Source organism: Hippopotamus amphibius, chromosome 2 (genome assembly GCF_030028045.1).
Source record: "Hippopotamus amphibius kiboko isolate mHipAmp2 chromosome 2, mHipAmp2.hap2, whole genome shotgun sequence".
NCBI lineage: Eukaryota > Metazoa > Chordata > Mammalia > Artiodactyla > Hippopotamidae > Hippopotamus > Hippopotamus amphibius.
Window position 1 is genome coordinate 36,142,915 of NC_080187.1, and position 26,330 is coordinate 36,169,244.

The 26,330-nt window shown below is 35.5% G+C and overlaps 1 protein-coding gene across 4 annotated transcripts in view; it reads right to left on the bottom strand.

Moving 5' to 3' along the window:
* The window catches only part of DCAF10 (DDB1 and CUL4 associated factor 10), an 81,105-nt gene that overhangs the window by 10,606 nt on the left and 44,169 nt on the right, over positions 1 to 26,330 (bottom strand). For 3 of the 4 annotated variants that reach the window (XM_057721241.1, XM_057721240.1, XM_057721242.1), the window contains one exon: positions 4,403 to 4,600. The exons of the other annotated variant lie outside the window; for it this stretch is intronic. In XM_057721241.1, the coding sequence (XP_057577224.1) occupies positions 4,403 to 4,600 (198 nt within the window). The remainder of the gene's footprint in view (positions 1 to 4,402; positions 4,601 to 26,330) is intronic. 4 annotated transcript variants of the gene reach the window in all.

Consider the following 26,330-nt stretch of genomic DNA (forward strand, 5'->3'; position numbering starts at 1 on the left):
GAAATACAGTTGATTTTTATATGTTAATCTTATATATCTTATGACCTTGCTGAACTTGTTTATTAGTTCTAGTAGTTTTGTGAATTCAAGATTTTCGATATTTAAGATCATATCTTCTACATATAGTTTTACTTTTTTCTTTCCAATCTAGATGCCTGTCATTTTTCTTATATTACTGTACTTTCAGTGCAGTTGTAACCTCCAATACAATGGTGTATAAAAGTCTGAGAGCAGACACCCTTGCCGTGTTCCCAGCCTTAGGAGAGGTATATTTAGTCTTTCAATGCTAAGTATAATTTTTAGCTGTAGGTTTTTCATAGCTGTCCTTTATCAGGTTGAGGAAGTTCCCTACTATTCCTAGTTTTATCATAAATGGATGTTGAATTTTGTCAAGTGCTTTTTCTGCCTTTATTAAATGATCATATATATGGGCTTTGACTTAATGTGATGCATTACATTAATTGATTTTTAGATGTTAAATCAACCCTATCTTTATTCCTGGAGTAAATTCCACTTGGTTGTGACATATAATCCTTTATTATATGTTGCTAGGTTTGATTTGCTAGTATTTTGTTGAGGATTTTTATCAAATTTTTGGGAGAGGGATATTTGTCTGTAGTCTTCTATTCTTATATTTGTCTGGTTTGGTAACAGAGTAATACTAGCCTCACAAAATGAGTTGGAAAGTGCTCTCCCCTCTATTTTCTGTAAGAATTTGTGAAGAATTAATATTATTTATTCTGTAAATGTTTGGTAAAAATCACCAGCCTTTTGGGCCTGGGCTTTTCATTGTGGGAAGATTTTAAAATTGCCAATTCAATTTCTTTACTTGCTATATAGGTCAGTAGGTCTATAAATTTCTTATTTGCTCTTGAGTCAGTTTGAGTAATTTGTGATTTTGTAGTTATTTATGTCAGTTGTCGGATTTGTTGCCACAGAGTAGTTTATTGTGTTCCTTTATAATCCTTTTAATTTTTATAAGGTTGGTAATGATGTCCCTTCTTTTGTTTTTAATTATGAACAAATGTTAAGTTTTCTTCTTCAGTTGAAATAACCATATGGATTTATCTATTTAATATGTTAGTGTGATAAATTATACTAATAGAATTTCTATTGATAAATCATCTTTTCATTTCTAGAATAAACCCAACTTGGTCATGATATTTTTATAAATAAATTTATTTATTTATTGGCTGCATTGGGTCTTTGTTGCTGTGCACAGGCTTTCTCTAGCTGCAGAGAGTGGGGGCTACTCTTTATTGCAATGTGCCAGCTTCTCACTGCAGTGGCTTCTCTTGTTACAGAGCACAGGCTTCAGCAGTTGTGGCTTGTGGGCTCTAGAGTGCAGACTCAGTAGTTGTGGTGCATGGGCTTAGTTGCTCTGCAGCATGTGGGATCTTCCCAGACCAGGAACTGAACCTGTGTCCCCTGCGTTGGCAGGCGGATACTTAACCACTGCGCCAGCAGGGAAGTCTATGGTCATGATATTTTGATTAATATCTTACAGGATCTAATTTCCCCTCTTTTTTAGAGTATCTGCATCTACATTTATATTATAGATTGACCTTTCATTTTGAGTTTGTGTATCAAGGTCATACCAGCTTCTTAACTGAGATAAGGAGAAATCCATTTTTCTGGAAACTGAAAGTTTAATAAAATTGAAATGTTCTGTTTCTTGTAATATTTGGTAGAATTCACCTGTAAAACTCACAGGCTGCTGTTTTATTAGTAGATAGGTTTTCTTTTCTTTTTTTTTTTAATATTTATTTATTTGGCTGTGCCGGGTCTTCAATGCAGCATGCAGGATCTAGTTCCCTGACCAGGGATCAAACCTGGGCCCCTTGCATGGGAGTGTGGAGTCTTAACCACTAGACTACCAGGGAAGTCCCAGTAGATAGGTTTTGATTTTTTTCGTTTCTCTAATGGCTAAGGCAGAGGTGACATTCAGAATATTTAAATAACCATCCCTGCATGAAAACTAGCCAGAGTTGATGCAGGTGGCAGTGCTGGAACTGGATCCTGCAATTAGTCTACTATGTAAGGGGGACTTCAGCTACTAGATCACAGGGAGAAGTCTTGAGGGAGCTATCTCTAGAAGAGGTGCCAGGGTACCCAGAAGGTGCCAGGATATGACACCTGGGGATGATTCATGACAGTGACTATCAGTTAGTATGGAAGAAGTTCAATCTTTTAACAACCTTTTCAGCTGAACCAGTGCATAATAGTCGAATATCAGTCCTGGTAAGAAGTCTATTTCAGGTTTTCTATTTCTTCCTTGATCAGTTTTGCAAAGGTGTATTTTTTTGAGTAAACTATTTCATCAAAGTTTTCAAGTATATTGGCATAAAGCTGATCTTAGATTATCTTATTTTATATTTTTTATTGTCTCCTTTCTCATTGCTAAGATTGTGTCCTCTCTTCTTTTTCTTAATGTATGTTACCAGAGAAGAGCAGGCTTTTAAAAAATCTTTACTGTATTTTCATTTTCTATTTCATTAATTTCTGCTTTTATCTTTATCATTTCCATATGTCTGCTTTTATCAGGTTTACCCTTATGTTTTTCAAGTTTTTTGAGTAAGTTGTTTAGTTCATTAATTTTTAGTCTATCTTCTGATTTCACTATGATTTTTTTCTTTGATCCATGAATTATTTAGGAAGTGAATAAGTCTCCAAACCTGGGAATTTTTATTTACCTGTAGTTAAACTGTACTGAGGTCAGGGAAAATGGTTTGTGTGATAACAATTCTTTAATATTGGTTGAGACTTACTTTGTAGTTCAGAACATGCTCAATTTTTGTACATGTTCAAACTTTGCTTCAGAGGATGTATTCACTATTTGGAAGCAGAATTCTACATATGCCTACTAAGTCAAGCTTATTATTAATCATATTAAAATCTTCTATAGACTTACTAGTTTTTTGGTCTGTTTTAGCTATTAGTAAATGAGAGAATGATGTTAATATTTTCCACTGAGATGGAGATTCTCACTTTTTTCTTGTCTGTTTTTGCTTTTTATGGTTTGAGACTATGTCATTAGCTATATACAAGATAAGAATTTTTATGTTCTAGTGAAATAAAGCTTCTAATAAAGTACCTTTTTTGAATCAGTAATAATGACGTATGCCTTAACCTCTATTTTGTCTGCTATTAATGTAGATATAACTGTTTTTCTTTGATTTGTATTTACCTGTTATTTTTTCCCATCATTTTACTTTCAAACTTTCTGTGCTTGTATGTTTTATGTGTATGCCTTATAAAGAACATAGAGTTTGTTTCTGTTTTTTAATCCACCTAGTATTATCTAATAACTGGCTACATTAGTCCATATACACTTGTAATTATTGATATTTGGGTTATCTGCCTATCATATTTTTGTACTTCCTAATTTACTTGTTATTTCAAAAAATTATTTTCCCCCCTTCTTCTCTTCCTCTATTGGAGTGATCATATTTTTTAGCTTTTATCCTTCTACTAATTTGGAAGTTACCATTTATATTCCTATTCAAATTTTATTTCTAAACTAAAAAATAATTCATTCTAAATTTAAACAGGTATGCTTGGCTAAGTTTAAAGATAATCAGCAGTTATATGCTTTGTTCACACAGTATGAATAACTAGAAAGCTTTAAGAATAGCCCCCTAGTTTTTTATATATGAGTTCTAAAAAGAATATTTCAAGAATGTTCCTGGTGTATTACTGTATTGTCGTTTTACCAAAGTTAGCAACAGGAATATTATAATTATTTCCCAAACTTCAACTCTTTCAATTCTCTATTAGGAGATATTCCACTGAAGTATATCACAACACAGGCACTAGTGACATTTTAGATGGGATGACTGTTCCACTGTGCCAACTGTCCCACACACTGCAGGATGTTTAGAAACTTTGATCCCTGCTGATTAAATGCCAGTAGAAATCCTCCTCTCTTTTCCTGTAGTGACCATTAAAACTGCACCACACATTCCCAGATATTCCCCTAAGGATCAGTACCACTCCAATTGAGAAACTAACTTTTTTAATGCACGAAAACAAAGTGCAAAAATTAAAAAATAGATTTAGAATTGAAGGACCAAAGAGTGAAAACACTTCAGTTCCACAAAGGAAATAAAAATATTTTTCCTTAAATTTCTTAAATTCAGGCAACTCATCTTATAAACCAGTTTTCATCATTAACTATATTACTTGGTCTCCTTTCCATATAATTTTCTCCAAGCTTTTCAGTCACAATATATGACTAAGTGCAAGGAACAAAAGATGGAATCACTTTCTGACTGTTTTTCCCAAAGCCAGTTTCTTCCTCCTAAAGAGATATGAGAGCTAAGACAGAACACTGAATTTGTTTACCATCTTAAAAAATTTTTTTTGTTGTTCATAATCCTACCATGGTCTCCTATTCACAAACCTGTTGGTGTCCCAAATAATGACATTTCCATCAAATCCTGATGTTACTAAGAGTCTTGTATTAGTATCATATTCGATGTTCTTCACCCAGCTAGTGTGACCATGTAAAGTGCATACTTTGCTGTTCAGTTTTCTCAGATCCCATAGTGCTATTGTAGTGTCATCAGAGCAGGTAGCAAACAGCCGGTTATCAAGAAATCTACAAAGCAGAAAAGAAAAACTGGTTTATTTAATCTCTTATTAAAGAAAAACTGAGGAAAAGTCTTCATATACCTAATCAAGAAAACAAACCAAAAAGGACTACAAACTCACTGTATAAACCCAATGATTCTAATATATAATAAATAGTAAGTATAATTCATATAACCACAGAGAAGGATAGTATGATTTAACAAGGGCCATGTTGCAATTTTATCTGTTTTACATTATTGATTTTTATTCAGAACTAGAAATAGGGGTGAGTATTTGGAGAACAGTGCTAGAGAAAATGAATTTTAGAATCTGTATAGGAAACACAAATGGTGAGAGACAATTTAATAGGAGACAAAGGAGATTTTGAATACTTAATTGCATGTGAAACATGTTAAGCATAAAAGTGTTCAAAATTTGAGAAATATTTAGCCTGTTACAAATAACATCTCTTTCTATTTAGAGTACATTTCTCTTTAGAATACATTTACATATAAAAATTGCTACTAAAATGCCACAATTTTTAATCTGTTAATTCAAAGGCACTCCCCAAATAATCTCACTTCTAGGACAACCAAGAAGAAATGGAAAAATTCTTAAAAAGGTAATCTCCCAAGACTGAACCAGGAAGAAGTAGAAAATATGAACAGGTCAATTAACAGCAATGAAATTGAATCAGTAATTTAAAAACACCCCACAGGGAATTCCCTGGCAGTCTAGTGGTTAGGACTCTGGGCTTTCACTGCCCAGTGCCTGAGTTCAATCCCTGGTCAGGGAACTAAGATCCCAAAAGCTGTGTGGCACAACCAAATTAATTAATTAAAAAACAAAAAAAACAACTCCCCACAAACAAAAGTCCTGGACCAAATGGCTTCACAGGTGAATTCTAACAGACATTTAGAGAAGAGTTAAAACCTATCTTTCTCAAGCTATCTAAAAAAATTGCAGAGGAAGGAACACTTTCTAACTCGTTCTGTGAGACCAGCATCATGCTGATACCCAAACCAGTCAAAGATATCACACACGCACACAAAAATTACAGGCCAGTATCACTGATGAACACAGATGCAAAAATCCTCAACAAAATGTTAGCAGACCAAATCCAACAATATGAAAAGGATCATATACCATGATCAAGTGGGATTTTATCCCAAGGATACAAGGATTTTTCAGTATTCGCAAATCAATGTGATATACCACATTAACAAATCGAAGAATAAAACCCATATGATCGTCTCAATAGATGCAGAAAAAACTTTTGATAAAGTTCAGCATCCATTTATGATTAAAAACTCTCCAGAAAGTGGGCATAGAGGGAACCTACCTCAACATAAGAAAGGCCATATATGACAGACCCACAGCTAACATCATACTCAAAGGTGAAAAGCTGAAAGCATTTCCTTTTAAGATCAGGAACAAAACAAGAATGTCCATTCTCTCTACTTTTATTCAATATAGTTTTGGAAGTCCTAGCCACATAAATCAGAGAAGGAAAAGAAATAAAAGGAATCCAAATTGAAAAGGAAAAGTAAAACTCAATGCTTGAAGAGGACATAATACTATATATAGAAAATCCTGGGACTCCCCTGGTTGTGCAGTGCTTAAGACTTCATGCTACCAAATGCAGGGGCCAGGATTCGATCCCTGGTCAGGGAACTAGATCCCACATGCATGCTGCAACTAAGGAGCCGGCAAGCTGTAACTAAGGAGCCCATGATCCACAACTAAGACTCAGCACAACCAAATAAATAAATTAATTTTTAAAAAAAGAAAAAGAAAGTCCTAAAGAAGCCACTGGAAAACTGAGCACATCAATGAATTTGGTAAAGTTGCAGGATACAAACAACATTCAGAAATCTGTTACATTTCTATAGACTAACAATGGACTATCGGAAAGAGAAATTAATGAAACAATCCCATTTACCACCATATCAAAGATAATAAAATACCTAGGCATAAACCTACCTAAGCAGATAAAAGACCTGTACTCAGAAAATTATAATACACTGATGAAAGAAGCTGAAGGTGACACAAACAGATGTTAGGATATACTGTGTTCTTGGATTAGAAGAATTAATATTGTTAAAATGACCATACTGGGCCTTCCATGGTGGCCCAGGGGTAAAGAATCTGCCTTCCAATGCAGGAGACACAGGTTCAATCCCTGGTCAGGGAACTAAGATCCCACATGCCGTGGGGCAACTAAGCCGACACGCCACAACTACTGAGCTCTCATGCCTCAACTAGAGAGCCTGTGTGCCACAAACTACAGAGCCCATGGGCTCTGGAAACCATGCATCACAACTACAGAGTCCACACACCCTGCAGCCCATGTGCTGCATTTAGAAAAGAGAAAAACCTGCCTGCCACAACTAGAGAAGAGAAAACCTGCATGCCACAACTAGAAAGAGGCCCATGCACCACAACAAAGAGGCTGCATGCCTCAATGAAGATCCCACATGCAGCAATTAAAACCCTATGCAGCCTTTCTCCAAAGAAGACATATGGATGGCCAAGAGGCACACGAAAAGCTGCTCAATATCACTAATTATTAGAGAAATGCAAATCAAAACTACAATGAGGTATCACTTCACACCGGTTAGAATGGGCATCATCAGAAAATCTACAAACAGCAAATGCTGGAGAGGGTGGGGAGAAAAGGGAATGCTCTTGCATTGCTGGTGGGAATGTAAATTGATACAGCCACTATGGAGAACAGTATGGAGGTTCCTTGTAAAACTAAAAACAGAACTACCATATGACCCAGCAATCCCACTACTGGGCATATACCCAGAGAACACCATAATTCAAAAAGACACATGCACTCCCAATGTTCATTGCAGCACTATTTACAATAGCCAGGACATGGAAGCAACCTAAATGTCCATCAGCAGATGAATGGATAAAGAAGATGTGGTACATACATACAATGGAATATTACTCAGCTGTAAAAAGCAATGAAACTGGGACATTTGTAGAGACATGGATGGACCTAGAGACTGTCATACAAAGTGAAGTGAGTCAGAAAGAGAAAAACAAATATTGTATATTAACACATATATGTGGACTAAAGAAAAATGGTACAAATCAACCAGTTTGCAAGGCAGAAATAGAAACACAGATGTAGAGAACAAACATATGGACACCAAGTGGGGAAAGCGGGGAGGGTTGGGTGGGGGGAAATGACTGGGAGATTGGGATATCAAATTGTACACTCTAAATATATGCAGTTTATTGTAAAAAATAAAAAAATTAAAAACAAACCCTATGCAGCCAAAAGATAAATAAATAATAAATAAATAAAATGACCACACTGCTCAAGGCAACCTACAGATTCAATGCAATCCCTATGAAACTACCAATGGCATTTTTCACAGAACTAGAACAAATAATTTTAAAGTTTGTATGGAAACACAAAAGACCCCAAACAGCCAAAATAATCTTAACCTTGAGAGAGAACAGAGCTGGAGGAATCATGCTCCCTGACTTCAGACTATACTACCAAGCTACAGTAATCAAAACAGTATGGTAATGGCACAAAAACAGATACACAGATCAATGGAACAGGATAGAGAGTCCAGATATAAACCCACACACCTATGGTCAATTAGTGTATGACAAAGGAGGCAAGAATATACAATGGAGAAAAGACAGTCTCTTCAATAAGTGGTGTTGGAAAACTGGACAGCTGCATGTAAGACGAAATTAGAACATTCTCTAACACCATACACAAAAATAAATTCAAAATGGATTAATGACCTAAATGTAAGACTGGATATTATAAAACTCCTAGAGGAAAACATAAGGCAGAATGCTCTTTGAAATAAATTGCAGCGATGTTTTTTTTGGATCTGTCTCCTAAAGCAAAGGAAACAAAAATAAACAAATGGGACCTAATGAAACAAAAGCTTTTGCACAGCAAAGGACACCATCAACCAAACGAAAAGACCACCCACAGAATGGGAGAAAATATTTGCAAACTATGTGATCAATAAGAGATTAATCTCCAAAATATACAAACAGCTCATGTAGCTCAAAATAAAGGAAAAAAAAACCCAATCAAAAAATGGGCATAAGATCTAAATAGACATTTCTCCAAAGAGGACATACAGATGACCAAAAAGCACATGAAAAGATACTCAACATCGCTAATTATTAGAGAAATGCAAATCAAGACTACAATGAGGTATCACCTCACACCAGTCAGAATAGCCATCATCAAAAAGTCCAAAAACAATAAATGCTGGAGAGGGTGTGGGAAAAGGGAATCTTCCTGCACTGTTGATGGGAATGTGAATTGGTACAGCCACTATGGAAAACATATGGAGGTTCCTTAAAAATCTGAAAATAGAATTGCTATGATCCAGCAATACCACTCCTAGGAATATATCCAGGAAAAAAACAAACACACTTTGAAAAGATACATACACCCCAATGTTCACTGCAGCACTGTTTACAATAGCCAAGACATGCAAGCAACCTAAATGTCCACCAACCAATGAATGGATAAAGAAGATATAGTACATATATACTATGGAATACTACTCAGCCATAAAAAAGAACAAAATAATGCCATTTGCAACAGCATGGATACAACTAGAGATTATACTAAGTGAAGTAAGTCAGAAAGAAAGATAAATACCATATAATACCACTTATATGTGGAATCTAAAATATGGCACAAATGAACCTATCTACCAAACAGAAACAAACTCACAGACATAGAAGACAGGCTTGTGGTTGCCAAGGGGGAAGAGTGGAAGGAGAGGGATGGACTGGGAATTTGGGGTTAGTAGATGCAAACTATGAAATTTAGAATGCATAAACAACAAGGTCCTACTGTATAGCCCAGGAAACTATATCTAATCTCCTGGGATAAACCATAAGGGAAAAGAATATAAAAAAAGAATGTATATATGTGTATAACTGAGTCATCTAGCTGTACAAGCAGAAATTAGCACAACAATGTAAATCAACTATACTTCAATTAAAAACTGCTAGCACTAATTGATGAGTTTAGTAAAGTAGCAGGATACAAAATTAATGCGCAGAAATCTCTTGCATTCCTATACACTAACAACAGAAGAGCAGAAAGAGAAATTAAGGAAACTCTCCCATTCACCATTGCAACCAAAAGAATAAAATACCTAGGAATAAACCTGCCTAAGGAGGCAAAAGATCTGTATGCAGAAAACTTTAAGACATTGATGAAAGAAATCAAAGACAACACAAACAGATGGAGGGACATACCATGTTCCTGGATTGGAAGAATCAACATCGTGAAAATGACTGTACTACCCAAAGCAATTTACAGATTCAATGCAATCCCGATCAAATTACCAATGGCATTTTTCACAGAACTAGAGCAAGAAATCTTACGATTTGTATGGAAACGCAAAAGACCCTGAATAGCCAAAGCAATCTTGAGAAGGAAAAATGGAGTTGGTGGAATCAGGCTTCCTCACTTCAAACTATACTACAAGGCGATAGTGATCAAGACAGTATGGCACTGGCACAAAAACAGAAAGGAAGACCAATGGAATAGAATAGAGAACTCAGAGGTAAGCCCAAACACATATGGGCACCTTATCTTTGACAAAGGAGGCACGAATATACAATGGAAAAAAGACAGCCTCTTCAATAAGTGGTGCTGGGAAAACTGGACAGCAACATGTCAAAGAATGAAATTAGAACACTTCCTAACACCATACACAAAAATAAACTCAAAATGGATTAAAGACCTACATGTAAGGCCAGACACTATAAAACTCCTAGAGGAAAACATAGGCAGAACACTCTATGACATACATCAAAGCAAAATCCTTTTTGACCCAGTTCCTAGAATCATGGAAATAAAATCAAGAATAAACAAATGGGACCTCATGAAACTTAAAAGCTTTTGCACAGCGAAAGAAACCATAAACAAGACTAAAAGGCAACCCTCAGAATGGGAAAAAACAGCTGCCTATGAAACAACGGACAAAGGATTAACCTCCAAAATATACAAGCAGCTCATGCAGCTTAATACCAAAAAAGCAAATAACCCAATCCACAAATGGGCAGAAGACCTAAATCGACATTTCTCCAAAGAAGACATACAGATGGCCAACAAACACATGAAAAGATGCTCAACATCACTAATCATCAGAGAAATCCAAGTCAAAGCCACAATGAGGTATCACCTCACACTGATCAGAATGGCCATCATCACAAAATCTGGAAACAACAAATGTTGGAGAGGGTGTGGAGAAAAGGGAACTCTCCTGCACTGTTGGTGGGAATGTAAGTTGGTCCAGCCACTATGGAAAATAATTTGGAGGTTCCTTAAAAAACTACAAATAGAACTACCATATGATCCAGTAATCCCACTACTGGGCATATACCCAAAGAAAACCATAATCCCAAAAGAAACTTGTACCATAATGTTTATTGCAGCACTATTTACAATAGCCAGGACATGGAAGCAACCGAAATGCCCATCAACAAATGAATGGATAAAGAAGATGTGGCATAGGGACTTCCCTGGTGGCGCAGTGGTTAAGAATCCGCCTTCCAATGCAGGGGATGCGGGTTCAATCCCTGGTCAGGGAACTAAGATCCCACATGCTGCAGGACACCGCAACTACTGAGCACTCAAGCCACAACTAGAGGGCCTGTGTGCTGCAACTACAGAGCCCACACACTCTGGAGCCCGCGTGCCACAATGAAGATCCCACATGCTGCAACTAAGACCCGATGCAGCCAAAAATAAAAATAAATAAATATTAAAAAAAAAAAAAAAAAAAGATGTGGCATATATATACAATGGAATATTACTCAGCTATAAAAAGGGATGAGATGGAGCTATATGTCATGAGGTGGATAGACCTAGAGTCTGTCATACAGAGTGAAGTAAGTCAGAAAGAGAAAGACAACTATTGTATGCTAACTCACATATATGGAATCTAAAAATGGTACTGATGAACTCAGTGACAAGACAAGAACAAGGACACAGATACAGAGAATGGACTGGAGAACTCGAGGTTTGGGGGGGGCAGGGGGTGAAGGGGAAGCTGAGACGAAGTGAGAGAGTAGCACAGACATACATATACTACCAACTGTAAAATAGATAGTCAGTGGGAAGTTGTTGTATAACAAAGGGAGTCCAGCTCGAGGATGGAAGATGCCTTAGAGGACTGGGATGGGGAGAGTGGGGGGGACTCAAGGGAGGGTGGGGGGGAGTCGAGGGAGGGAGAGAATACGGGGATATGTGTATAAAAACAGATGATTGAACTTGGTGTACCCCCCAAAAAATAATAAATAAATAAATAAAAGTTTTAAAAAATGTGGTACATACATACAATGGAATATTAGTCATAAAAAAGAATGAAATAATGCCATCTGCAGCAACATGGATGGATCTAGAGATTATCATACTAAGTGAAATAAATCAGTCAAAGAAAGACAAATACCATATGATATCACATATATGGTATTAAAAAAAATGATACAAATGAACTTATTTACAAAACAGAAACAGACTCATAGCTTTAGAAAACAAACATATGGTTACCAAAGGGGAAAGGGTGAGGAGGGATAAATTAGGAGTCTGTAATTGACATATACACACTACTATATATAAAATAGATAATAATCAACAAGGACCCACTGTATAGCACAGAAAACTCAATATCCTGTAATAACCTATATGGGAAAAGAATCTGAAAAAAATATATATATATAAGTCACTAATACAACATTGTAAATCAACTACACTCCAAAATAAAATAAAAATTGTTTTTTAAATTTAAAAATGTTAAAAAAGGACTTAGGGTGGGAAGCTGTTGTTACTTAGTAATTATATTTCAAAATAATTTTATGGCCATGCATAATTTAGTTTGTAAACCACATTAATAAATTAATAAGATTTTTTTTTAAACTTAAAAGCTTTTGTACAGCAAAGGAAATAGTCAAAATAGTTTGAAAAGAACCTACTGAACAGGAGAAGATATTGCAAATGATAAGACTGATAAAGGGTTAATATCCAAAGTACATTAACAGCTTCTACAGCTCAACATCCAAAAAACAAACCCAATTAAAAGATAGGCAGAAGTAAAATTATCACTCTTTGCAGATGACATGATACTATATATAGAAAACCCTAAAGACTCTACCAGAAAACTGCTAGCACTCATTGATGAGTTTAGTAAAGTAGCAGGATACAAAATTAATGCACAGAAATCTCTTGCATTCCTATACACTAACAACGGAAGAGCAGAAAGAGAAATTAAGGAAACTCTCCCATTCACCATTGCAACCAAAAGAATAAAATACCTAGGAATAAACCTGCCTAAGGAGGCAAAAGATCTGTATGCAGAAAACTTTAAGACATTGATGAAAGAAATCAAAGATGACATAAACAGATGGAGGGATATACCATGTTCCTGGATTGGAAGAATCAACATCGTGAAAATGACTGTACTACCCAAAGCAATTTACAGATTTAATGCAATCCCGATCAGATTACCAATGGCATTTTTCACAGAACTAGAGCAAGAAATCTTACGATTTGTATGGAAACGCAAAAGACCCCGAATAGCCAAAGCAATCTTGAGAAAGAAAAATGGAGTTGGTGGAATCAGGCTTCCTGACTTCAAACTATACTACAAGGCCATAGTGATCAAGACAGTATGGTACTGGCACAAAAATAGAAAGGAAGATCAATGGAACAGAATAGAGAACTCAGAAGTAAGCCCAAACACATATGGGCACCTTATCTTTGACAAAGGAGGCACGAGTATACAATGGAAAAAAGACAGCCTCTTCAATAAGTGGTGCTGGGAAAATTGGACAGCAACATGTAAAAGCATGAAATTAGAACACTTCCTAACACCATACACAAAAATAAACTCCAAATGGATTAAAGACCTACATATAAGGCCAGACACTATCAAACTCCTAGAGGAAAACATAGGCAGAACACTCTTTGACATACATCAAAGCAACATCCTTTTTGACCCACCTCCTAGAATCATGGAAATAAAATCAAGAATAAACGAATGGGACCTCATGAAACTTAAAAGCTTTTGCACAGCAAAAGAAACCATAAACAAGACTAAAAGGCAACCCTCAGAATGGGAAAAAATAATTGCCTATGAAACAACGGACAAAGGATTAACCTCCAAAATATACAAGCAGCTCATGCAGCTTCATACCAAAAAAGCAAATAACCCAATCCACAAATGGGCAGAAGACCTAAATAGACATTTCTCCAAAGAAGACATACAGATGGCCAACAAACACATGAAAAGATGCTCAACATCACTCATCATCAGAGAAATGCAAGTGAAAGCCACAATGAGGTATCACCTCACACCAATCAGAATGGCCATCATCACAAAGTCTGGAAACAACAAATGTTGGAGAGGGTGTGGAGAAAAGGGAACTCTCCTGCACTGTTGGTGGGACTGTAAGTTGGTACAGCCACTATGGAAAACAATTTGGAGGTTCCTTAAAAAACTACAAATAGAACTACCATATGATCCAGTCATCCCACTCCTGGGCATATACCCAAAGAAAACCATAATCCCAAAAGAAACTTGTACCATAATGTTTATTGCAGCACTCTTTACAATAGCCAGGACATGGAAGCAACCTAAATGCCCATCAACAAATGAATGGATACAGAAGATGTGGCATATATATACAATGGAATATTACTCAGCTCTAAAAAGGGATGAGATGGAGCTATATGTAATGAGGTGGATAGAACTACAATCTGTCATACATAGTGAAGTAAGTCAGAAAGAGAAAGACAAATATTGTATGCTAACTCACATATACGGAATCTAAAAATGGTACTGATGAACTCAGTGACAAGAACAGGGAAGCAGATACAGGGAATGGACTGGAGAACTCGAGGTATGGGAGGGGGCGGGGGGTGAAGGGGAAACTGAGAAGAAGCGAGAGAGTAGTACAGACATATATATACTACCAACTGTAAAATAGTCAGTGGGAAGTTGCTGTATAACAAAGGGAGTCCAACTCGAGGATGGAAGATGCCTTAGAGGACTGGGGCAGGGAGGGTGGGGGGGAATCGAGGGGGGGGGCGTCAAGGAAGGGAGGGAATATGGGGATATGTGTATAAAAACAGTTGATTGAACCTGGTGTACCCCCCAAAAAAAAAAAAAAATAATAATAATAAAATAAAAAAATAAAAAATAAAAAATAAAAAAAAAAAAAAAAAAAAAAAAAAAAAGATAGGCAGAAGCAAACAGACATTTTTCCAAAGAGGAAATACAGATGGCCAACAGGCACATGAAAAGATTAAAAAACCAAAATGAGATATCACCTCAGACCTGTCAGAATGGCTAATATCAAAAAGAACACAAATATCAAATATTGGTGGGTAGGTGGAGAAAAAGGAACCCTCATATCCTGCTGGTGGGAATGTAAATGGGTACAGGCACTGTGGAAAACAGTACAGAGGTTTCTCAAAAAATGAAAAATAGAACTACCATACGACCCGGAAATTCCACTCCTGGGTATATATCTGAAAAAAACAAAAACACTAATTCAAAAAGATACTTGCACTCCAATGTTTATAACAGCATTATTTACAATTGCCATGGTATGAAAGCAACCTATGTGTCCATCAACAGATGAATGGATAAGGAAGATGTGGTATATATATACAATGGAATACTACTCAGCCATAAAAAGGAATGAAACTTTGCCATTTGCAGCAACATAAGTGGAATTAGAGGGCATCAAGCTAAGTGAAATATGTGAGAGAAAGACAAATACTATATGATATCACTCATATGTAGAATCTAAAAATTACAACAATCTATTGAATAAAACAAAAAAGAAGCAGACTCACAGATACAGAAAGTAAAGTAGTGGTTACCAGTGGGGAGAGGGAAGCAGGGAGGGGCAGGAGAGGGGAAAAAGGGGGTTATTATGGGCTTATACAAAATCATCTGTACAAAACTTTCAAAAAATTGTAAAGCACTATAGTTTTAAAAATCTCACTCAATAAAACAAGGGAAAACATTCCATCATATTTTTATCTATTAATTCAAAAGCATTCCCCAAATAATCTCACTTAGCAACATTTTATTAGGACCAGTTAAGATTACAAAATAATTAACAGTTTTCCAAGGCAATAGAAATAAAAGCAAAAATACATAAGTGGGACCTAATCAAACTTATAAGCTTTTGCACAGCAAAGGAAACCACAAACCAAACAAAAAGACAACCTACAAATTCGGAGAAAATACTCACAAACGATGTGACCTCCAAGGGCTTAATTCCCAAAATATATGAACAGCTTGTACAACTCAATAACAAAAACAACCCAATAAAAAAATGGGCAGAAGACCTAAACAGACATTTCTCCAAAGAAGACATACAGATAACCAATAGGCACATGAAAAGATGATCAACATTGCTAATTATTAGAGAAATGCAAATCAAAGTACAATGACGTATCACCTTACAGAATGATCTTATTAAAATTGTATACATAATTAATGCTGGAGAGGGTGTGGAGAAAAGGGAACTCTCTTACACTGTTGGTAGGAATGTAAATTGGTATAGCCACTATGAAAAAGAGTGGAGTATGGAGGTTCCTTAAAAAACTAAAAATAGAATTGCCATATGATCCAGCAATCCCACTCCTGGGCATATATCAGGAAACTCTAGTTCAAAAAAATACACGTACCCCAATGTTCATAGCAGCACCATTACAATAGCCGAGACATGGAAGCAACCTAAATGTCCATGGAAGATAAACGGATAAAGATGTGATACACACACATACACACACACAGACACAAGACTACTACTCAGCCATAAAAAAAGAATGAAATAATGCCATTTGCAATAACATGGATGGACCTAGAGATTATTATACTAAGTGAAGTAAGAGAAAGACAAATACCATATGATATCACTTATATGTGGAATCTAAAAGATAATACAAATGACCTTATTTACAAAACAGAAACATTCTCACAGTCCTTATGGAAGGACCACAGAAAACAAACTTATGGTTACAAAAGGGGAAAGGGAAGTGATAAATTAGGAGTTTGAGATTAGCAGATACAAATTACTATATATAAAATAAACAACAAGGTCCTACTGTATAGCACAGGGAACTATATTCAATATGTTGTAATAAACCATAATGGAGAGAATATGAATATATATATTCATATATATTTGTATATATTTATATATCTATCTGAATTGCTTTGCTGTATATTAGAAAATAACATTGTAAATCAACTATACTTGAATAAAAACAAAAACAAAATAGGCAATTTAAATACTCTATAATTCAGATTTTTAATTATTTTACAATAATTTCTCAATCCTTAGAATATATTTTATACAAATACTTAAAAAATAATAACCTATCATATTTTAATTTCTGCTTGATTCAACATTAGGATGCTTTCTCTAACACATGCTGTTATATATAACTACCTAATCTCTCACAGAAGAAATGAGTTCTGGAGCTTCTTCCAAATTAAATTACAGTAAAACCTTGGATTGCGAGTAACTTGTTCTGCGAGTGTCCCGCAAGATGAGCAAACTGTTCTAATAAATTTTAACTTGATAAACGAGCGATGTCTTGCAATACGAGTAGTATGGGATGTCGAACATCACAAGATCACAACTGAGCCAATGGTTCTTCTCTCTCTCTCGCTGTGGGATTGTGGGTGATCGTCTCCCATGCTCAGATGCTCTAAGGCCACAGTGTTTGACAGAAATCAGTGATTTTTCAGAATGCTGAAAGGTGCCCACAACTGGCACTAGCGTATTTTTTGTCACTTCAAAGCACCTATGGACAGTCCTTTGCTTTTCCATACAAGAGTAAGGTTAGGGATGCTTTGCTTCATTCTAGGTCATTCTACCTGCAGATACAGACCCTTTCCTCTGCTGCCTTACTGCCAGTTACATTACATACAGTATATGACAAGAGTTTATTAATACTGTACTGTAGTCAACATCTGTGCGAGCATATACAACCCCCATGTACAAAAAGGCTGAAAAGAAAGGCGGTAAGAAGGAGATGATTACAGTGGAAGAAGGAAATCATCAAGAAGTACGAATGAGGTATGCAAGTGGCCAAAATTGAAAGATTTTATAAGAAGTCTATGTCGACCATTTGTACAATATTAAAAGAAGAAGAAATAAGGGGGCTTGATGCAGCAAAAGGAGTCATGAGAATATCAAAGCAATGGCCATGTGTTTTGGAAGATGTAGAAAAGTTGCTTCTGGTTTGGATAAACGAGAAGCAACTAGCAGGTGATACTGTGACCGAGAACTTTATCTGTAAGAAGGCAAAGGGCTTGTACACCGACCTCGTAAGTAAACTGCCAGGTACATGAACAGAAAACAAAGAAGGCTTCAAGGCAAGCAGGGGATGGTTTGATAACTTTGAGAAGTGGCATCCATAGTGTTGTGAGGCATGGAGAGGCTGCGAGTTCGGACGCTAAGGCAGCTGAGGTGTTCGCTACTGAGTTTCAGAAGCTCATGGTTTCGGAGTGTTACCTGCTGGAGCAAGTTTTTAACTGTGATGAGACGGGGCTTTTTTGGAAAAAGACGCCAAAGAGGACCTACATTACAGAAGAAGAAATGCAATGCCCAGTCACAAGCCCATGAAAGACCGTCTCACCCTCTTGTTTTGTGCTAATGCAAGCAGGGATTTCAAAGTCAAGCCATTGCTCGTGTATCATTCCGAGAATCCACAAGCCTTCAAGAAATGCAAGGTACAAAAGAGCAAACATTATGTGGGGGTCCAACAGCAAGGCTTGGGTCACTCGTATGTTGTTCGTTGAGTGGATCAATGAGGTCTTCGGTCCTGCAGTGAAGAAATACCTTTTAGAAAAGAATCTGCCACTCAACGCCTTGCTGGTTATGGATAATGCTCCTGCTCATCCTCCAGGCTTTGAGGATGACTTACTGGAGGAATTCAAGTTCATTAAGGTCAAGTTCCTTCCTCCCAACACCACTCCAATCCTCCAGCCCATGGATCAGCAGGTCATTTCGAACTTTAAAAAGCTTTACACCAAAGCACTATTTCAGCGATGCTTCAAGGCGACTAAAGGAACAAACCTTACCCTCCGAGAGTTTTGGAAAAATCATTTCCACGTCGTGAACTGCCTCAAGATCATTGATAAAGCCTGGGATGAGGTCACCAAAAGAACCCTCAATTCTGCTTGGAGAAAACTGGCCTGACTGCATTCTTGGACATGACTTGGAGGGGCTTGCTCATGTACTGGAGCCACCAGTTGTCAATGAAATTGTGTCCTTGGGGAAGACCATGGGACTGGAGATAAATGAGGACCACATTCAAGAGCTGGTGGAGGAACATGGCCAGGAGCTGACCACCAATGAACTGATGGATCTGCATCGCGAGCAACAGCAAGAGGTTATGGAGGAGATCTTGTCTGCAGAGGAGGAGGAGAAAAAGGCAGAGGAATCCCTTGCTTCAAATGAGATTAGGATGTGTAAAATGTGGGAAACAGTGCAAAATTTTGTAGAAGAGCACCACCCGAATAAGGCTGTAGCAGTGCCAGCGATCAATCTGTTTAAAAACAATGCAATGTCACATTTCCCTGAAATCCTCAAAAGGAGGCAAAAGCAAGTGTCACTGGATAGGTTCCTTGTTAAAGCTGCACAAAAAGAAAAAGATTCTATTGAGCCAATAGATGGCAATGATTCCGTTAGTAATAGTGAAAGTTGTCCTACACAATAACCCTCCTCTCGTCTCCCTCACACCAGCCACGAAGGTTTTAAAAGGTAAGTGCAGGTTAATTTGTTTTTCTTTATATTTTGTATTTTCTTTATTATTTTATATTATATTAGTGTATTGTAATCATTTTTATATGAATATTTTTGGGTTGTGGAACGAATCATCTGAGTTTCCATTATTTCTTATGGGCAAATTTGCTTTGATATGTTAGTGCTTTGGATTACAAGCATGTTTCTGGAAAGAATAATGCTTGCAAACCAAGGTTTTACTGCATATATAATTATTTTCTATCAGAAATCAGTCTCAATATCCACAAACATCATAATGGCCTTCCTGAAACTTAACACAATTTTAAAATCCCAGGCTTTTGTACAGGTTGTTTCTGTTACCTGAAACCATGTCCTTCCTACCTCTTGACCTGGATAACACTTGCTTTCTTTTCAATAGTCAGCTATTATCCCCTACAGGAAAGCATCTCGATTCAGCCTGGGCCAGATTTACCGATCTTCTAATTTCCCAAAGCACTCTACACTTCTATCATAACACTGAATGTTACAGTGTAAGGAATAACTTTACAAGGCTATAAACTTCTTGAAGACAGGGGAAACCTGTCTGCATAATTCATGATTAGATCTGCAGTTCTCAATACACACAGTCCCACTCACAAATATTTTTTAAATGAATGATATGAGTTCACTGGTGGTGAAGATATTATAAATATATAGTTATACAAAATAAATGTGTGTAGTAAGCAAAGAAAAGAGAATGGTTAGGAAAGGCTTCATGGCAGTGTCATTTGAACTGACTTTAAAAAAATGAGCAGGAACACCCTAAGTGGCCAAGGGATAAGCAAAGGTACAGAGGTATGTACAGGGATGGTGTACTCTGAGAGCAACAGCAGTTAGAAGGGCTGTTTGTGGAAAAGTAGAGACAAATAGAGAATATATCATGAAATTATTCTATAGTGACTCCCAATAACTATTTCCTAATTATAAATACATGCTCACTGAAAATATTTTTTAAATGGAAAAAAATCCACCACCAAAAATAACCAATGTAACTGATATTTAGCCTAATTTATATATTTCAAGCCTAATATTATTTCATAAATATTTTGCCATGTCATTAAAGATTTATTGACAAAATAATTGTTAATGGCTGAACAGCATTCACTGTATGAATGAACCATAATCTTTTATCTTTTTTAAACCAATTTGCAATTGTTGGATGTTTAGATTGCTGCCAACTTATTACTATTCAAAACGCTGTGATAGGGACTTCCTGGTAGCGCAGTGGTTAAGACTGTGCTCCCAATGCAGGGTGCCTGGGTTCAATCCCTCATCAGGGATCTAGATCCTACATACATGCCTCGACTAAGAGTTCGCATGCCACAACTAAGGAGCCAGCACAACCAAATAAATAAATATTAAAAAAAAAAAAAAGCTATGATAAACATGCTAACAGCCAAATATTAATTACATTCCTAGTTATTTTTCTAAATACATTTCCAGAAAAATGTATTGCTAAGTAAAAAGGGATTTTTTTAATGTAAGGCTTTTGATATGTATAGCCAAACAGTCCTCAAAAGAACATACCAATATCTAGTTCCACCAATAGTTAGAAGAGTGTCCGTTTCTCCAAACCCTTCCCACGTAGGTATTTTTTAATACTTGCGCTAAGTGCTAGGAAAAAAAATATCACCTTGTTTTAAGATGAAACTTTTATTTTTAGGAAAGATGAACTTTTGTCATATTACTTGGAAGATTATATTTCTTTGGGGAATTGCTATTTATGTTCCTTGTTGATTTTACTCTTCCAATGTTATTTTTATTGAGTTATAAAATCTGTTTATTATCAGGATAATATACTTCAGTTTTTCAAATACAGTATGTTGAATATGTTTTCCATATACTTCTATCTTTAAATGTGGTTTTCTTACCATATCAAAAATTTAATTATATTGTCAAATCCACTTTTCCCCCTTACAGTTTTACCTTTACTGATGAGGCTTTTAAAAGTAAAAACATTTCTAAAACAACAACAACAAAAAATAAAGGTAAAAATATTTCAATGACTTTCACACCTGACAGGAATTATACGATTTAAAAAAATACAAAATGACAAAGGCTACTGGACAGTCAGTCAAACTTTTAAAATAAATCGATTATCATCACAAAAGCATCTTTATACATTTGAAAAATCTAGGGAAAAAAATTAAGATATTTTATTTAGTACAGAAAATAATGCACATATGGATTCAAAATCACAGTGGGATTATATTGCTGTAGGCCACAATGCTCCACCCTGAAGGGGTTTAAGCAAGAAACATGATTGCTTAAGACTTTCAGAAGGATCTCTGAGCTGGCTAGTTTCCAAAACTATAAAATAAGATAAAATTAAAGTGAGGGATCAGTTAAAAATTTTTGTCAATACGGCCACTGAAAAAAATTACCATTGTTGCGTGAAAGGATATTTTAATACCAGTAATGCAGAAAATATAATCATGGAACAAAAGTAATAATTTTGAATTGAACGTTTAATGAAAAATTTAATACTTAGACTTTAGTTTTCTAATTTTTGCCTCAAAGTATTACCTGTTAAAAATTTTGGTATTGGAGAATTATTGGTAAAGAGAGTAGATAAATTATAGAAAATTAAGAATGTAGACTAGGAGACCAGTTAAAGCACCCTCAACAATTCTTATCCCAAAGTAAGCATACACAGAAGGTGTAAAGTGGTCGATAAGTCCTAGGAGATCTGGCCCAATCCTCTCAAATTAAAACTCAGTCTACTTAATAAGTTAATAATTATAAAGTATTTTTAACTCCATAGTCTCTAATAAACAAGAGACTCTCCTTCATACACACTGAAATCTATGAGTTTCTGAATTACAGAACGTTTCCATATGCCTGCATTAAACTCCAACATATAACAGCTCTGGGTAAATTGTCTTCATTATCAGAGGATGATTAGTAAAGGACAACAGCAAAGGAAACTGAATTTTCTTAAAACAGATATCAACATTTCATTGTACAAGGGAAAGAAAGTGTTGTATATTAAAAAAAAACCCTAAAAATCATGAAACTAAACCTTTTTACATTCATTTAACTATATACAAATTCTTAGAACAAGAACAAATTAAATGTTTGGGTTTTTTTCATAATCTTTCCAATGAAATTATGACAGCAGAATATGACATCCTTACTTCATATCTGAGTTTTGTACTGAAATAAAAAGAGGGCCATTTCTGTATAACATTCAAGGTCTTTATCAATTTCACCAAAGGCCTCTCCTTAGTCCTGTGAGATATTCACATAATTCTTTTAAGTTTCTATCATGCCATCACTTCTGTCGTTCTCTTTTCTCTGATAACTAGTCTAACTCTATCAGATCTTCATTTGCCAAAGATTTTGACCAGTTCTCTAACATCATTCTCAGGGCCTTGCAAAATTTTACATCCTCTGCAAGATCAGAAATTTCATGTTCCCCATGATAAGCACTGCACCTACATTATACTGTTTGAAATATAACATCAGGAAAAGACCAACAAAGACAGTGGGAGGGAAAAGCAGATCCTGGAATATTTAAATGGGTACTAATTTTTTAACTGCCATATCACTAAGTAAATATTCTTATGATAACCTCAGTTTCCCCTCTAACTTCATAACTGGGGGACCCTGATTATTAAATGGACTCAAATCCTCACAGAGAGTCCTCATGAATGTAAAGTAAGGCTGCATAATGGGCTTAAGAATTTAAATTACGTATGTTTCCCCTTACTTTCATATGAAGCAACAGAAAATATTCTCCACAACTATCCATATTTTTATTTTCAAGATAAGCAAACCTCAAAATTAAGAAATGAACCAGAAGACATTACTAAGTATGTGGAAAATGACTAGAACCAAACCAGGAAATGCATGCCCATATCTCTGAACAGTAAAGTGAAGTGGTCTAATGGAACTGAGTATGAATTCCAGCTCTACCACTTATTATATATAATACCCTGGGCAAATCTCTGAGCTGCAGTTTCTTCATTCCTTAAAATGGGTACAGTATCTATCTCACATCAGGATACTATGAGGATTAAACAATATAATGTATTAAAAGTGCTTCACAAAAGGTTTGGCACTCACGAAATTGAAGTTAGTATTATTAATAAGTAATGCACACTTAAGCTCATGCCAGAGGGCCCTTCAGATCCTTACTCAAAACACTTAAGTGATATGTACTTCTAAATAGCTTCAAAATCTGTTTTTCTAACCAACAGTAAGAAGCAAATTCAAATTTGTAGGTGTGGGATACTGGGGCAGGCACATTGATAGCAGCAAATGAGAACTGACGCTGAAAAAGAACATAAATTCTAATAGCAAATTAGAGGTCATTTTGAGCAGGGGCAAACAAGTTGACATGTCTTTTCTTTTTGAGATAAGAAATTTTTAAATTGTAAAATATTAGAAACATAAAAAAAATTATGAAGAATATAACAAACACCTGTGATACCCACCACCCAGCTTTATCAAATTTTAACATTTGGTTATCTTTCAGATTTTTTTTTTGAACATTACAAACACAATTTGTAGAAGAACCCTGTGTATCCCTCCCCATTCCCATTCCCCTCCCTCCCACTCCAGAGGGAACCACTATCCAAAATTTGTTGTTACTCCCCTTGCAAGTTTTTAATACTATGAATTCATAAGTATGTTTCCATAAGCAATTCACAGTTTTGTTTTGCATTCAACTTATTCCGTAAATATTTAATGAGCACCCACTATGTGGCACAGTTCTAGGTGCTGGGGATAGAGCAGAGAACAAACAAACAAATACGTGCCCTCATCAAGTTTATTTATTTTGAAACTTTATGTAAATGGTATCACACTGTACAGCTCATTCTACAATTTGCCTTTCTGGCTCAACACTCAATTTCTGAGATGTATCTCAGATGCTTCTAGTTCATTTATTTTAACTGATGTATAGTATTCCACTATATGAGTGTACAATTTATCATCCTCTTGATGGAGATTTGTTTCCAAGGTCTATTACTAATGATGCTACAATGAACCTTCCGTACATACTTCCTTGTTCACATGGGCTTTTATTTCTTTTAAACAACTGATCTTCAATTTTACCAGGTATTGCTAAATTGCTCAAAATAATTTTAGCAATTTATACTCCATCAACAATGTCTAAGAGTTTCTATTTCTCAGCATCTTTGCTAATACTTGATATTTCTTCATTGTTATTTTTATTTGCATTTCCATGATAACTAGTAAGCTTGAAAATCTTTCCATATTTATTGCTCATTTTATTTTCTCTTATGTCTCTGCCTATTTTGCTCTAAGGTAATTGTTTCATATATTCTTGATACTAATCTTTTTTTTGGCTATGTGCATTGCAAGTATCTTCTCCCACCAGCTTATAGCTTATCTTCTCACACTGTTATATCTTTGGTTACAATGAAGTTTTAAATTTTAATACAGTTGAATTTATCAATCCTTAATGGTTTATACTTTTTGTGTCTTAAAAAAAATCCTTTCTCGTACTTAAAACATAAATATATTCTATATCTCTTCTAAAAAGGTTTGCTTTCATAATTAGGTCTTTAACTGGCAGTTATTTTTAGTTATGGTATGAGATACAAGTCTAATTTCATTTTCTTTCTTCATATATATAATCAATTCTCTTTTCCATTTTCCCCCACTGGTTTATAATGCCCCTGCCGTCAAATATAAAATTTCATATATGCATGGGTCTGTTTCTGGAAGTTCTATTCCATTCCATTGGTCACCCAATCTATCCCTGTCCCAAGACATCATCTGAAATCTGGAGGGGTGAGTACTCCTACCATCTCAGTCTTCCTCAAAATTGTCTCAGACATTCTTGGCACTTTGCTGTTCTATATGAACTTTTATATCAAGTTAAAAAAAAATTCTGTTGGGATTTTGATTAAAACTGCACTAAATTCATAGATTAATTTGGGAAGAACTGAATTCTTTATAATACTGAGTTTTCTCCTCCAGAGAAGATTTGCATTTCTTTTTGCAGGTACCTAACAGCACTACCAAGCAGGATCCAGTTTAAAATTGCTGGCTGGAGGGTTTTAGACCATATGGCACTGTGAAGGCTGCATGAAGGCTGCCTTGTGGTTAGAAATTCACAGAAGTTTTCTGACATCCCTCTACCCAATGCCACAGTCTAGATGAACAAGGTGGTTTATTTCTAGATCACCTTTATGCTGAAACTATAGCCCTTTGGAGTCCCCAGCCTTATGCAGAGTTTTCTATTAGATTCCTCACCTTGAACTGGACGTAGAATTAACTCTCCTGTCCTTTGTATTCCTCATACCTGTCAAAACAGAAACTCAAGAGTCACAGGCATTTGGCAGATGCCTCCAAGGTAAAAGTACGTGAGTACGTGTTTACCTCTTTGCATTCCTGCTTCATTTCTGGCCCTAAGATTTCTTTCTTTCTTATAGCTCAACTCTACATTTAAAAAACATTAAAAAAAATTTATCCAGTGTTTTTATTTTTAGTAGAAAGGTTGTTCAAGGTATTTACAATCTTCCACAATCTAATTCTTATCTGCTTGATTTACCAGTTTTGGACAGAACTGTATTAAAATTTCTTAATATTACAGATGTAATTATTATTCTGTTTTTCCTTTCTTAATTTAAAGTTGTATACAAGTTCATGATTATTGTATCTTCTTGGTGGATTTTTCTTTTTATTAATATGTACTGTTTGCACTTTATCCTTTTTAAAGCCTTTAGTCTTCCATCTGTTCAATAATGATAACCTACATCAGTTTTCTTTTCCCATTTCTGGGTAGTTTTATTTTTGTTATCTCTATAAAGAGTATATATTTGATTATGTTTTTTATTCAAATTGCTATCTCTGTGCCTTTTAATAAAGAAGATCAATCCATTTATATTTATTGTGAACTATTAACATATTTGGAACTATTTCTACTTCTTGTTTTCTATGTATTTTTCCTT